Source organism: Rhinolophus hipposideros (assembly GCF_964194185.1).
Source record: "Rhinolophus hipposideros genome assembly, chromosome: 5".
NCBI classification, from domain to species: domain Eukaryota; kingdom Metazoa; phylum Chordata; class Mammalia; order Chiroptera; family Rhinolophidae; genus Rhinolophus; species Rhinolophus hipposideros.
The window spans coordinates 3,333,785-3,347,932 of NC_138051.1; the positions used below are offsets into that span (position 1 = coordinate 3,333,785).

The following is a 14,148-nucleotide window of genomic DNA, read 5'->3' on the forward strand; positions in this document are numbered from 1 at the left end:
CTTCCCCAGGATGACAGTCACCTGGGTGACTCCTACTTCCCCTTGCCACGCAGCTCAGGGTTGGCTCCCCAGACAGCCTGCCAGGCCCCGCCAAAACGTTGCTCCCTGCCCTTCCCTGCCCTCTCCCGCCCTCCGGCGCCCCCTACCATTGCTTCTAGAACTTGCCTTTGTCCCGTATTTACCACCCCTCAGTTTACTCAGGAATGTGTCCCCATGAGCTGCGAGCTTGTTCAAATGCTGCTTTCCTTCCTGGAACCCCAGAGGCTAGCTTGGGATCTGGTACAGAGAAGGTGTGGAATACATGTTGAGTAAATGGATGAACAACTGAAGGAAGTGACCTGTGTCTAACGCATACCTGTCATCTGCCGGGTTCCCAAGTCTCAGCCGCTCCCAGCCCAGAGCTTGGCACCACAGGTAATCGGTAAAGGTTGTCCGTATTTTATTTTCTGAATTAATCTGATTTAAGGCAATAGCTAGGGTTGTTTGAGGTATGGTGGGGGAAGGGGAGAGTCTGGATGTGGGAAACTTAGCCGAAAGGAAAGCGTGGGGTGCACTGCAGTGGGGAAAGGGGCAATGGGGGTGTCTGGAACGGTAGGAAGGAACTAAGTCTGTAGCCCGCTGACCGCGGACCCCGAGCTCAGCTGCCTCCAGCCCCGCCAGCTCGGGACATGTCCGGGTCCCCAGGGTTGGAAGACCCCGCCAGGCGCTCGCGCTCGGTCCCGGGAGGCGTGTGTGTCGCTTTAAAAGCTCCCTCCCGGAGCGCGGGGCCGGCCCTTCCCTGCCAGCCGCGAGCGCTCGGAGCCGCGGAGCCCGGCGGCCTTGCAGGGAGCAGCGCCCGCGCGGGCGGCCAGTCGGGCGGGGAGCGCGGGGCGGGCGGGGGACGCCGAGCGCGGGCGGCGGGCGCTCCAGGAGCGGGCCCAGGCCGCGCGGCGCGGCGGGCGGGACCGGAGAGGCCGCGGGGGAGGCCCAGCTCCCGCTGGCGCCTGCGTGCCGGCCGGCAGCGACCCGACGCCCGGGCTGCGAGGCAGCGAGCCCGGAGGCAGCCGGCGGGCGGCGGCGGCCAGGGGGGGGCTGCGAGCCGGTGCGCCCTGCCCGGGCCGGCGGCCGCGCGCGCCTCCCTCCGCTCTGCTCGCCGCGCCTCCTCCTCGCGCTCGTGTCGCCTCCTCGCTTCCGCCCGGCGCCGCTGTCGCCCGCGCCCCGGCCCCCGAGCCCCGCTGGGCCGGGCCCCCTGTCCTGCGCGCCCCCGGCCAGGCCCCTCCCTGGGGCCGCGGACTGAGAGGTGGGAGCCTCTCGCCGCCCCGGAGCCCCGCGGCCGCCCCGGACCCCGCCGGGCGGGAGCGCGGACACCCTGGGGCCAGGCTGAGCGCGCGTCCCGGGCGCCGGCGGTGCCAGCCTCTCGGGCAGGGCAGACCCCGCGGGCCCGGCGCCGGCGCTTCTGGACTGGACAGAGCGACGCCCGGACGGTGCCAAGCCCGGGGAGCGCCGGGCGCGGGCGGAGGGGATCCCGGCATCTTCGGATCCCTCCGACTTTGGCTAACGAGCTGGGACCGGCCCGGCGTCGCCTCGGTCGCCTCGCACCCGGGTCACCTGTGGCCTCGGAGCCCCGGGCCCGCCGGACCCTCGCTCCGCCCCCACCCGGAGCCCGGCGGGGTTAGGGGAGGTTTTTCCGGCCCCCATCCTGGGAGCGCGGAGGCCCCGCCCCCTCCCACCACCCTGATGTCTCCCGGGTCGGTTGTGAGGACCGCCCTGAGGGCAGGGGCCGAAGGGTCCAGAGAGAGAAGCCCGCCCTAGGGAGCCCGGGGGGCCCCCCAACCTCGTCTTGGGGCTTGGCCCCCGACGCTGCTCGGAAGGCAAGCCGGTGCCCCCACCTTCGGTGAGTCCTGGAGCGGCGCGGGGGTTCTGAGAGAAGGCGGGACTGGGGGAGGGAGGGTCCGCTGGGAACCGGGCCACCCCGAGAGCACTACGAAGGCAGATACGAGACTGGAGAGCCCCTGTGTGAAGCTGCCGGGCCAGGCCTCGCTGGGAAGGGTGGTTGGGGGGGCGCTGGAGTGCGGTGCCCCATTGCAGGCTGAGGACTTCTGCCTTTAAAGCAGGGGCTCCCTCTTTGCCTTCTGTAGACCATCTGCCTCTACCACCCCTCCCCACAAAGAAAAAACAATCCCCAGAGAGGAAGGGTGCAGACTGGGGAGAGGAGGGAGGCAGCAGCATTGCTGGCTGGTGCTGCAGCCTAGGAGGGCTGACGCCAGGCTCGCTCTCTCTGCAGGGGGCTGCCCTCCTCCAATCCAGTTCCCTTCCCAGAGCTGCCCACGTCTGGAGCCTCTTCCACCCCTGGAAGACCCCAGCCACCATCCCTCTGCACGTGTCAGCTGCATCCGGAGACCTCCGCCTTGCAACCGCCCAGGAGTTGTGAGGGGATTGCTGCTGCCTTCCCCGAACCCAAGGGCATCTCTTACCCTTACTCGCTGCAGAGTCATCCCCCTGCTTCTGTGTCCAGGCTCAGCCAGACATCAGCCCAGCACACCCACAGGCGCTTCCAGTCCTGGAGGCCACTCCTGAGACCATAGGCCCCTCCCCCTGCCCTCCTCTGTCCTCACCTTGACCCTCTCTGTCAGATTCTGTCTCCCTCTGGGTGTCCCATTCCCCACCCAGAGGCAGAGGAGGTGGAGTGACAGGGGGCAGGGGCTGGGTGAGGGCCACCCAGGGCCAGGGTGGGTTGGGGGGCCGTTAAGATGTGGAGCTCTGCCTGGCCGAGGGGGGCTCCGTGGAGGCAGACGCAGTGTGTGCCCCGCTGGGGGGAGTATGGGCAAGCCTGCGGCCACGTGGTAAAGGATGAACATTCGGGGCACCCCGGACCTCGGGCAGCCCAGTGACGACCCCAGCAGTGGTGGTGAGCGCGAGCGGATTCGACAGCGCATGAAGATGGTCATCGGGCAGCTCGAGGGCATCCTGCGGGAGCTAAAGGAGGTGGCCAAGGAGCTCAGGGAGGTGAGTGAGCGGCCAGACGGACCTCAGACCAGTTTTCCTGGGCCTGGCACAAAAATGTCCTCTCACATGTATGTTTCAGTGTGTGTGTGCATGTGTGTACGCAAACTGTGTGCACCCGTGTCACTCTGCTGCGTACCTCCTCCTTGTTCTCCTTTCCCCAAATCCACTTTGCTAAAAACCTTCCCCTAGCCCAGAGCTGGAAGGGGCTTGATGTTGCAGAGACTGCTTGAGCAGCATGTTGTGGGCCCTTGGCTCTGTGGTTAGTACTTGCAGCTGCCAGGGTGCCCATACCACTGAGTGCCACCATAACCTCTTTATGGAAGACCCTCCTCTGGAACCTAAGCTGACCTTTGACTCCACCATCTGCCTTTCAGATTCTGAGTTGGTCACAAGGGGCTCTGGAGAGTGTCGATGGCTCTAATGGGGTAGTCCTCACTGCTCCGTGGCCCAGCTCAGAACATTCCCCAGAGATCATACAGATACTCAGAACCCTTGATCCTGGAAATATGAAAACTAGCTACCGTCTTTCCCCGAAAATAAGACCTAGCCAGACCATCAGCTCTAATTCATCTTTTGGAGCAAAAATTAATATAACACCTGGTCTTATTTTACTATGATATAACGCTAGGTCTTAATATAATAATATAATATAATAATAATATAATATAATATAATATAACATAATATGTAATATAATATAACATAATATAATATAATACCGGGTCTTATATTAATTTTTGCTCCAAAAGATGCATTAGAGCTGATGGTCTGACTGGGCCTTATTTTCGGGAAATACGGTATGTCCTCCCTGCTCTGAGGCAGGAATGGGTCTAGGGGGTTGCTAGTGGGTATCAGAGTTCATGTGGACTTTGGCAGGGGCAGGAATCTCCTCTAAAGGGATTTATTCCCTTCCCACAATTCTGAATGTTTTTTTCCAAGGCTGAAAAGTTACCAAGAGACCCAGGGATGTGTGCCCCTTTCTGTCTCTTTAAGTGGAGCCTGGTTTAATTACCGCTTCCCACATTGCGGGGGTGGGGGGGTGGGAATGAGGTACACATGTCCTTGGCCCTGCCCCTTGAGCTGTGTTTGAGCCCAAAATGCATGACAAGCGTTCTGAGCCGCTGGCCTGAATTTGCACACTGGGTACCATTACACAAGCCAGGTGGGCTTTAGGCAAATTTCAACTCCTTGTAACCAGGGCCCCTGCAGAGATGGCAGGGAGAGTGATTGAACCAGAGTTATGGGCTTGAGTTCTCCCCAGCCAGCTGGGTGGGAAGGATGGGGGCTCTAGGAGGAGTGAGGAGAAGGTCTGATGGTGGGCACCAAATCCGGACTGGCAAAGTGGCCTTCCAGCCTAGCCCGAGAGCCAAGGAGCTGGGGGTGTTTGGAGGGAGGTGTGTCGGGAGTGGAGATGCCGGGACCAGAGCTGAGGTTGTGTGGCAGCCCCTCTGCCCGTCAGCCTCGTGGAGCCTGCCAGGAAGGCCTCCTTCAGGAGGCAGGAATGGGTGCTGCTGCCGGTGGAGAGGTGGTGGTGCTTCTGCGTGTGGACGGGGCTGGCCAGGATCTGGGCTGAACAGCTCTGGGGCATAGTGGTGGTCACGGCCAGATGCCTCTGAGCAACCCCTCCTCTCCAACCTCATTGCTCCAAAGGACGACCATCACCTCTTTGTCCCTCCGCCACCCCCGCCTTATTTCAGATGTTTTGTAGTTCTGTCAGAGTCATGGGAACTGTCCAAAGTTTCAGTTTGGGGCAGGGGCATGGGTCCCATGCCCCAGCAGGCCCACCCAGAAAGAGCCAGGACTGACTCTAAGCCTGGAGGTCGGCTTTGATACGGCACAGAGCCTGCTCCTAAGTGAGCAACTTCCAGGCGTCTGCCCCCGCCCCGGCACAGCCATCTAGAGCTGGAAGGCATCTGACAGGTCATCCATTCGAGTCCTGTCCATTTACTGTCGATGAATCTGAAGCCCAGACAGGGATAGGGGCTTGTGCAGAGGTTACAGAGCCTCAGCTCTAAGAGATCTAAGCAGATCTAAGCCGAGAACCCAGGTTCCTGGCACCTACTCTGGGCTTCAGCAGGTGGGCTAATGGGCAACTTTTGCCATTGTGTTAGGGACCTTCTAGAGCTAATACTTTATGCTCATGCTGTGATGCTCTGAGAGGGGGCCCATGGCGGGGTGGGGGGGGGTCCCGGGGAGGGGGGGGCAGAAAGATCAAAAGCACTAGGATTTACTTGCAGATCTTTGAGCAGTCCCCTCCCTCCCTTCTCAGCATGCACACTCATCCACTCCCATGTCCTGAGCAGCACAGCTTCAGGTTCAGGCTGTGCAGCCCAGAAGCCTGAGCCAGGACAGAGAAAGATGAGTCCCCTCCCCCATCCCCCCTGTAGGCCATGTGCCTTCACCCAAGACTTTGGCAGGTTGCTAAGGCAACCAGAATCTACCCCGTATGCCACCACATGCCTGCTGCCAATGGCACCCAGCTGGGAGGGGGGACAGGCCTCAGAGCTTCCCCACCCCCGAGGCAGGGTCTGGACATGGGGTGATGGCCAGAGGGAAGTGTTGGGGAAGGTGAGGCCCGGGCAGCAGAAGAGATGCCATAGCTGACTTCCTGTGGATGGGATTTGTCGGGAATGGGGTTACTAAGTAGGGGCACCGGGCTCTGGGTTAGGGTAAAGGGTTGCAGCCCCCCTGGAACCTGTGATTTTGGCTCTTGGTCCTCCAAGGGGGCTGTAAAGCTGGATCTGCCTGGTTCTCCTTCTCAGTCTCTTGGTGTGGCATTTTTCAATGGGGGTGGGAGGTCGTGGGTAGGCCCAAGGTTGAGAGGCTTCTCTCATCACACTCCACTCCCCAGGCAGCACCAGCTCAGGGCTCACCAGCCAGGTTCTGATCCCCAAGCAAATCAGGTGGGGGGATGAAGGCAAGATTCTCATACAAGACTGCCAGGGAACAGCACAGTGTGCCTGATGAAGGTGCAAGAGGAACGGCTTAGCTGTACCCCCTCTGCCATCTGCCCCTTTCTCCATCGGCCACTCTCTTCCCCAGGCCCCACTGATCATGGCAGAGTCTCCTCATCCTCCAGCACGTCACCTGAGATTCATAGAAAGATAACAGACACTAAAGCCCTTCCTCCCCAGGCCCCTAAGCTTCAGTCTGCTCATCTCTGAAATGGGGATGATGATAATTTACACCGCAGAGTGACCTCACAAGGATTTATCGGGAGCTTGGCATGCAGTGGGGGGGCCACCACCTACTCACACCCCTAAAGTATTTGGAATTCCCCTCCATATCTCCCACCATCCTCCCAAATCCTTCTGCAGCTCTGCCTCCAGCTCCCCAGGTGGACAGGGAGCAAGTCCTGTGCCATGGTGGGGAAAGTAGTTTTGTGGTCTAAGGGAGGTGAGGAATGTAAAAGTGCCTTGAAAGCTAAAATTGTGCTGCAGAGGCATGTGACAGTCAATTGTTAATTAGCCCTCATCTCTCCTAGGTCCCCCAGTGTTCCCGGATGCCAGGCCAAACCCAGCACACTCTCTAAGCTCCTCAGAATTCTGTGGACCTTAATTTAGAGATGCAGAACAGCCTGTGGGCTCAGAGCATGGGCTTTTTTGCAGCCAGATGTCTCTGGTTCAAATATGAGCTCCGCCCCCTTAGCTGTGTGAACTTGGGCAAGTTACTTTACCTCTCTGTGCTTCTGTTTTCTATCTGTGAAATGAGGATACAGAAGTTTATGCCTCCCGTCCCGCACCAGCCCTAGGGTGGGTGTGAGAATTAAATGAGAAATTATATAAAATGAACCTAGCACAGTGATGTGCCCAGAACTAACTCCATATCTGCTACATATTATTGATGACCTATTCTAGGACTGCCCTGTTCCTCAGCTCCTGATAAGGCCTTGCTCCTTTGGAGTCACATCGGCTTCTTGGCCATGATCAGGGAGGTCAGAGCCAGGACCCTGGCCTCCTGGCTGGCACCCTGAGGTAGGCAGTCCCACCGTCTTCCATCAGGGAAAAGGAAGAGAGAATGAGGCGGGAAGTGGGTCTCCACTAAGATGGCTTTTGAACATAGACCCAAAGAAAATGAGGGTCCAAGTCAAATGGATATCTAGGGGATGAGCCTCCAGGCAGGGGGAGTAGTCAATGTAAAAGTTCTGGGGAGAAAGTTTGCTCGGCATGGTCAGGATCAGCCAGGAAGCCATGCAGCTGGAGTGGAGTGAACGTGGTGGAGAAGAGTGGGAGGTAAGGTCGCAGAGGGAGCAGGGAGTCTGGGCACAGAATCTGGATTTTGTCCTTAGTGAGAATCCCACTGCTCTCCAGGAATCTCCTGGCTGTGTTTCACGGTGGGAACTTGTCTCCCACTGCTCTCTCTGTCCCTTTCCAACCAGGAGCCCCCAAGGTCCGGAGTAGGGGCCCTCGTCCTTGGCCCCCCAGATGTTGAGCTTACCTTGAGCAAGTACTTAGCCTCCTCCTCTTGGTTGCCCCCCCCAAGATGTCGCTCAGCATGGGGACTCACGATATTCCTGTGTCTACTGCTGGTGTCCCTCGCCCCTCACTGGCTCTTGGGTAGGACGTAGCTTAAGACATAGTTGCAGGCTGTGGCCTAAATACCTGAGGAGGATGGCGGAATGGGCACAACCCTTCTGTAGCCTGAGCCCTGGGGCTGACCCCCCACCTGATTTGCTTCGGGACCAGGCACAGTGGCAGTTGTGCCATCCTGTGGGCAAGGTGCTGCATAGGAGGTGGCCAGGGAAGCCAGAGGCCGTGCGGGCATGAGATAAATAGGGCCCAGCCAGGAAGCAGCTGGAGCAGGAGAGGCTGGGGACCAGGAGCTGTGCCAAAGTGGGTCAGCTCCATCACCCGCAGCTCAGCAAGAATTGTGCGGAGTTTTTCTTCTTTTTTCTCGCCTCCCTTTCCCCTTTGCGTTGTTCTCCTCCGGACAGATTCCCGAAGCTCCCTGGCCAATTAGGCCAAACTGCAGGAGGAGAGTCATGAATCACAGTCAACGCACGCCCCCTCCCCCACACCACAGCCCCCAGAAAGACAATAAATAACGTAATCGCAGAATTAAAAAATAATCAGTGGTCATAAATAATGCAGAATCCCCAGTTATGTAACCAGCTGCTTGGGGAGCTGGGAGGGAGGAGAGGAGCGAGCAGCTTGTCAAACCAGGTGAGGGGGCCAGAGGGGAGGTGGGAGGACAGGAGGTACAGGTGGTGGGACTCCCGGGTCCTCGGTCCTGGCTCCTGGGCCTTAGGGAACACAGACGCGTTTTTCTGGAAGGAGTGGCTCAGCCAGGGCTGGAGGGAAGGCTGGGGCAGGCAATATCGGGGTGTCCAGGACCGTAGAACACTCTCTGTAAAGGAGCCTCCAGCAGTTTGGATTAAGCTGTCTCAACTCATCCACTCATTCAATGGCTGTATTTGTAAAGAGGGTGCCCATCCCTGTACCAAACTGGGATGCCGTGGTGAGGAAGGCATGTCCTGGCCCACCCCCGGGGGACTCAGTGTGTCACGGGGGGACACACATCAACCACATTATAACACGCACACTCATAACACTGCAGCAGTGAAATATTGGTACGGGGGATTTTGAGAGCCTTTCCCAGGGAACCTGTCCTCAATTGGGGTTCAGTGAAGCCTTCGTTATGGAAGTGAGATGGAGTAGGAGAGGAGGGAGGCATTCAGGTGAGGCCAGAGCAGAAGGCAGCTCAGTGCAGTGTCCAGCGGTGGTGAGGAGGCAGGCCTGCCAGGGTGGAGAGCAAAGGGCCCTTGGCCAGATCTGGTGTGGGGTGGTGTTTGGGAGGCTCAGGAGTTTGGGGAGCAGGGAAATGCTGGAGGCAGAGGGGTGCTGTGGTCCTGTCAACTGACTAGGAAGTTCCCTGGATGCAGCGTGCAGTGGGAGCCAGTAGGGAGACTAGATGGGTGTGGGTGCAGTTGTTCATGCTAAGGGAGCTGAGGCTGTGACCAGGACAGAGATGGGCACACACCTGGGACAGGACCTGGGAGCTCCCCAGCAGGTTCTGTCTCAGCCCTCAGCCCTGCCCTTCATCTCTAGTGTTCTCTCTTGCCCCTCTCGAGCAGGTAATTCACGTTCTTAGGGACCAGGCCCAGGAGCCAGGATTCCCGACTTTTGGTCTCAGCTTGGCTCCTTCCAGTGTCCGGGCCTCAGTTTCCCTATGAGCAAGCACAGTGAGATGGCGCACTGAGCCAGACAGTGAGAAGGGTGGACTCAATGCGATCTCCAGTCCCTCTGGCTTTGAAGCTCCGGGATTCTGTCATTTTTATGGTTCCATTCTCTCTCTCCCCCTCTCTTTCCTTCTGTGTATGTAATTATTTTCCCTGCACTCCAAGACAATCTCAAATTACATGTAGGCAAAATGATTATTAAATCTCAGAGAGAAATCACGGATTTCAAGACATCCAAAGCAAATAGGCAGGTAACATGGGGCCTACCTCACCCCTGCCCTCCCACTTGCCCCATGAAATGAGGGACCAGGGACCAGTGAACTGACCAGGCTCTGCATATAATCTGGGTACCCCTGGCACCTCACTCCCCTTTCTGATCCTTACATATGTCGCTCATCAAGTGGCCGTGAGCTGTCCCACCTAACAGACTGAGCTAGATTTGCCCCTGGGCCTCAACCAGAGGCAACTCTTCTACTTTTGTCCGGAGACAGCCTTATTGTAGGGAATGTAGTGCCACTCATGTGCTGAGGTTTGAAAGGTCCACTATGTCCCATAATTCCACCACGGGCCCCGGAAATGTCCCCATCAGGGCGTCATTCCTTTGGTGAAGAACCGACTGCCTCCAGCTCCTGGGCCTGTGCCAGGGGCCTGGTCACGTGTTAGCATGGTGGGTATTGGGGGTCTGCGTTGTTTCTCAGGCTTTCTGTGCATCGGGTCACCCTCACACAGCCCTAACACTAGGTACTACTAGAGTTCTTTGATGAAGAAATGTGCACACAGAGACACTGAGTAACTTGACTAAGGTCACAAAGCCGATAGGCTGTGAGCCAGGGCTGGACCCTAGGGGACGTTCCACATTCCCAGGTTCTTAGGTGCGGGTGGTGCCGACGCTGCAGCTTAACACACATTCAGCTCTGTTGGATCCCCAGCCCCCAGGTGAGGAGAGAACATCATCCCACTTGACAGGGGAGGAAAACAAGACCTGAAGAGGGGATATTACCTGCCTCAGGCTGCTGAGCCAGGATGTGGCAGACTTGGGCCTTGAACCCAGGCCCCGGTCTGCCTCTTCCATCCACACCCCTAGGGTGAAACCAGAGAGGGGAATTCTCAGGCAGAAGGGGAGGGCCCAAATGTGAAGGCCACCTGCGCAGGTGGCCAACATGGGCCTCTTGGCTGGGGGAAGTGTGTCTGCGCCTAACGGCTTCAGGGCGCCTGGCCTATGCACCCTGGGTCTTCCTCACAGGGCATTGGGAGCCCAGCTTTTTTTTTTTTTCAGCCTGGACTGGCCTCAGCCAACCCTAGGAGGGAGGGACGGAGGGACGGAGGGACAGAGGGAAGGAGCGAGCAGCTTGTCAAACCAGGTGAGGGGGCCAGAGGAGAGGTGGACAGGAGACGCAGGTTGTGGGACTCCCATGGCCTCGGTCCTGGCTCCTGGGCCTTATGGAACACAGACGCGCTTTTCTTGAAGGAGTGGCTCAGCCAGGGCTGGAGGGAAGGCTGGGGTGGACAATATCGGGGTGTCCAGGACCGTAGAACACTGCCATCACAGCCAAGTCATTTGTCTCCAGATTCCTACAAGCATTGCCCCCTCTTAAGCAGCAGAAGGCGCTCAGCAGCTGGCTTGAGCAGGGGAGTCTAACTGAGGGCATGGCTGACCAGAGGTGCAAGGCCACACCCGGTACTAGTTCTTCATCAGCTAAAATCCCCAGGACCTAGGCCAGTGGCTCTCACAGTGTGTCTCCAAACACCAGGAAGCCTGTTAGATCTGCACCTTCTAGAGCCTCACCCAGAACCTACTGAATCAGAAATTCGGGGAGTGTATGAGTGATCTCCTACACTCCAGTTTGAGAACCCCCACTCTAGGCCAGGGTCCCCACCAGCCCTCAGGTGGGGCTTTGGTTGAACGAGGGCTTCTAGGGGATGTGCGCTTCTCTGTGGTGGGGGAGACACTGGGTTGGGGGACGTCAGAAGAGGTGGCCAGATTGGAGGGTGGGGCCCTATGCCCACTGCCTGCCCAAGCCTGGAAATCGCAGCAGCACTCAGAGTGGTGTGTAGTCTTATAGGACATGGCGGAGGTAGGGATCTGAGCACCCCCAGTGACTGGTGCCCCCGGAGATGATGATCTCCACCTGATCTATGTGTCAGGCGGAAAGCCTGACACATAGTAGGTGCTCAGACATGGGAGATGATGTCCCTTTTATCACCAGCACCCACAGAGCCCTGTCGCTGCCTTCTCACTGTTCCTTATGAAGCTGTGGTGAGGTGGGCAGGGCTGGGGTTATCAGACCCACTTGGTGGTGAATGAAGTTGAGGTCCAGAGAGGTTGTGACTCACCCAGAGACACAGAAAGCCATGTCTAAGCTGAGTCTGGAACCCAAGTGTCTTTTCTGCAGGCCTCAGCCAAATGTTCCAGCCACCCGGCCTGAGGCTATGGGGAGTGGCCATCCCTAGGCATGGACACCCCAAAACAGCTTCTCAAGTCACTCCTATAAATAGAGTCCTAGAATCTCAGAGAGGGAAGGAACGTTGGAGATCAACTAGTTCACCCAACTCCCCATTTACAGATTGAGGAACTGAAACCTGGTATACACAACCCTACACGCCCCCCACCCACATCTCAAAGCTGCCCAGGAGACAGAGAAGGAGCAAGAGGGAAACTGACTCACCAGATCACCTGCATGGGACCCCCTGACCCCGACCAAGCAGATGGCCCCCTGACCCAGACTCCTGGCCCCGCAGTTTTGCCCTTGCTTTCCTCTTTAACTTTGGGGCACTCCCTACCCCCACTCCTCTCCAAACACCTAGCACATCCCTGAACAGCAGGAGTCCTCAGCGAAGTTTTCTTGATTAGGGACTTCATTAAGTAATTAATTCATTGACTGCTCTGACCCCAGGTAAGAACACTGGAAAGCTGGCCCTGGGCTTGGTGACTCACTCTGAATGGCTTTGTGTCTGGTTCTCTTGGCCCCTGCAGTTTACTTGTGTTGTTTTTCTGTTTTTGTATTTGGCCTGAAGCTTGTCTCCTCCTCTTGATTGTGTCCGATGGGGTCTCCCTATATCCCTCACCATCTTTGTCCCTGATTCATGCGCTGACAGTGGCCTAGGCCAGGGGGTGCCCTGAGGCAGGGCTTCCATGTGTGGGTGGGCAGGGCGCAGTGACCTTGAAGCTGAGCTGCCCCCCTACCCCAAGAGCATTTAACAGGCAGCTCTAGGCCCAGGATGGATTTGATTTTTATTGCTTACCAAATAATGCTTGTTTTATTCTTTCCCTAACAAGCCAGGACTTGGTCTCTACTGGGGTGCGTGGGGGTGGGGGGGTGGAGACTCTTGGGGGACAGTCACTGATGAGCTGCACAGGCTGGTCCCAGATGCTGCCTGGTCACCCCATATCATTTTCTCTCTGAGAGTGGGTGGACCTCTCATCTGTCCTCTGAGTGGACTGGCTGGAGTCTCTCAGCCCTCTTTAAATCGTCCCCTCTCAGTCAAAGGAAGGTGAAGCTCTGAGCAAGAAGGCTGGCCCCAGAATAGCAGCTGGCTTTGGGGGGCAAGGGTGTGTGAGTGGATGGAGAGCAGGGCTGGAAGGCAGTCCCCCCGAGAGACTGAGGAGTAGAAAATGGGAATGACCAGAATGAACTCTATTTACTCTGGTCCAGTTTGGGCCTCTCACAGGGCACACAAGCCTGTGACCTCAAGTCCAGTCACCGTCCTGTGGGGTCATGAGCCAGGGGATGGGCGCATGCTCACACCTGGGTGATATCTGGCCTGGCTGCTCTCACTCCTCTGCCCTTCCCCGGCCAGGTGGTGAGTCAGATTGATAAGCTAACGTCAGACTTCGACTTTGAGCTGGAGCCAGATGACTGGACCACGGCCACTGTGAGCAGCACGTCCAGCAGCGACAAGGCGGGCATGGGCGGCCCCTTTGACCTGGGCCACCTGGACTTCATGACTGCCGACATCCTATCAGACAGCTGGGAGTTCCACTCTTTCCTGGACGTCTCCACGCCCTCGGACTCCGTGGACGGCCCTGAGCCCACCCGGCTGGGGGCTGGCCCTGACTACCGGCTCATGAACGGTGGCCTGCCTATCCCCAATGGGCCACAGGTGGAGACCCCGGACTCGTCCAGCGAGGAGGCCTTCAGCACCGGCCCAGCCAAGGGCCAGCTTCCCCAGCGGACCCCGGGCACACGGGAGAGGGTGCGCTTCAGCGACAAAGTGCTCTACCATGCTTTGTGTTGTGACGATGAGGAGGGCAACGGCGAGGAAGCCTCGGCAGAGGAGGAGGTGGGCCTGTCCCTAGAGCCTCCCCACACAGAGGCCCATGCGGGCCCCCTCAAGGCCTCCCCAGCCCCCTACAAGCCACGGCGCTCTCCACTGACTGACCGCCACTCAGGCCCCACCTTGGCCCCTGAGCAGACCCGAAGGGGCACGAGGAACAGCAGCACCCAAACGGTGTCAGACAAGAGCACGCAGACAACGCTGCCCTACACGGCCACCAGACAGAAAGCCAAGGGCAAAAACTAGGGGCCGGGAAGGGCACTGAGGGGGTGGGCACATAGAGTTATAAATATATATATACATATATATATTTAAACAAACGCAGTCATAATAAAATGTAAAAATGCTAAGGATCCAGCCCCTCAGGCCCCATAGCTTCCCCAGAGTTCATTGTAGACACCGAGATACATCCTGGGTCCCAGACGCTGTGCCCAGAAACTCCCTCCCTCCCTCCCCGCTCATTGCAGGGCTCCTGAAGGGGGTGTCCGAAAGGAGGTAAGTTAGGTGGGGGAGGTCTAGCCCGGGGCTCCTGAGTCTAGCTGTTGACCTGGGCTGTGTCCTGAGGGATTCAACCCGGGGAGGGCAGGCTCTCAAGCAGCGGTGTCCGAGACGGGGTAACAGCATGAATGGAGGGGACCATAGCACCCAGGGTGGGGGGTGGGTCACTCCAGCTGGGCCAAAGACCATCTGCCTTCTACTCTCAGGCAGGC

The 14,148-nt window shown here is 58.1% G+C and overlaps 1 protein-coding gene across 1 annotated transcript; it reads left to right on the forward strand.

Annotated features, from left to right (window-relative positions):
- The first annotated feature begins 1,018 nt into the window (after window positions 1–1,018).
- On the forward strand, window positions 1,019–13,809 carry INSYN1 (inhibitory synaptic factor 1). The gene is made up of 3 exons (XM_081050328.1): window positions 1,019–1,873; window positions 2,264–2,985; window positions 12,962–13,809. Exons 2-3 carry the CDS (start codon window positions 2,830–2,832, stop codon window positions 13,682–13,684), a joined length of 879 nt encoding a protein of 292 aa, XP_080906454.1. The 5' UTR covers window positions 1,019–1,873; window positions 2,264–2,829; the 3' UTR covers window positions 13,685–13,809.
- Window positions 13,810–14,148: the final 339 nt, after the last annotated feature.

Bases quoted from the DNA above. Each gene is read 5' to 3' on its own strand.
- INSYN1 (XM_081050328.1), top strand. From the start codon at position 2,830: ATGAACATTCGGGGCACCCCGGACCTCGGGCAGCCCAGTGACGACCCC. The intron at 2,986-12,961 runs GTGAGTGAGCGG...TTCCCCGGCCAG, and splicing joins TGGCCAAGGAGCTCAGGGAG to GTGGTGAGTCAGATTGATAA.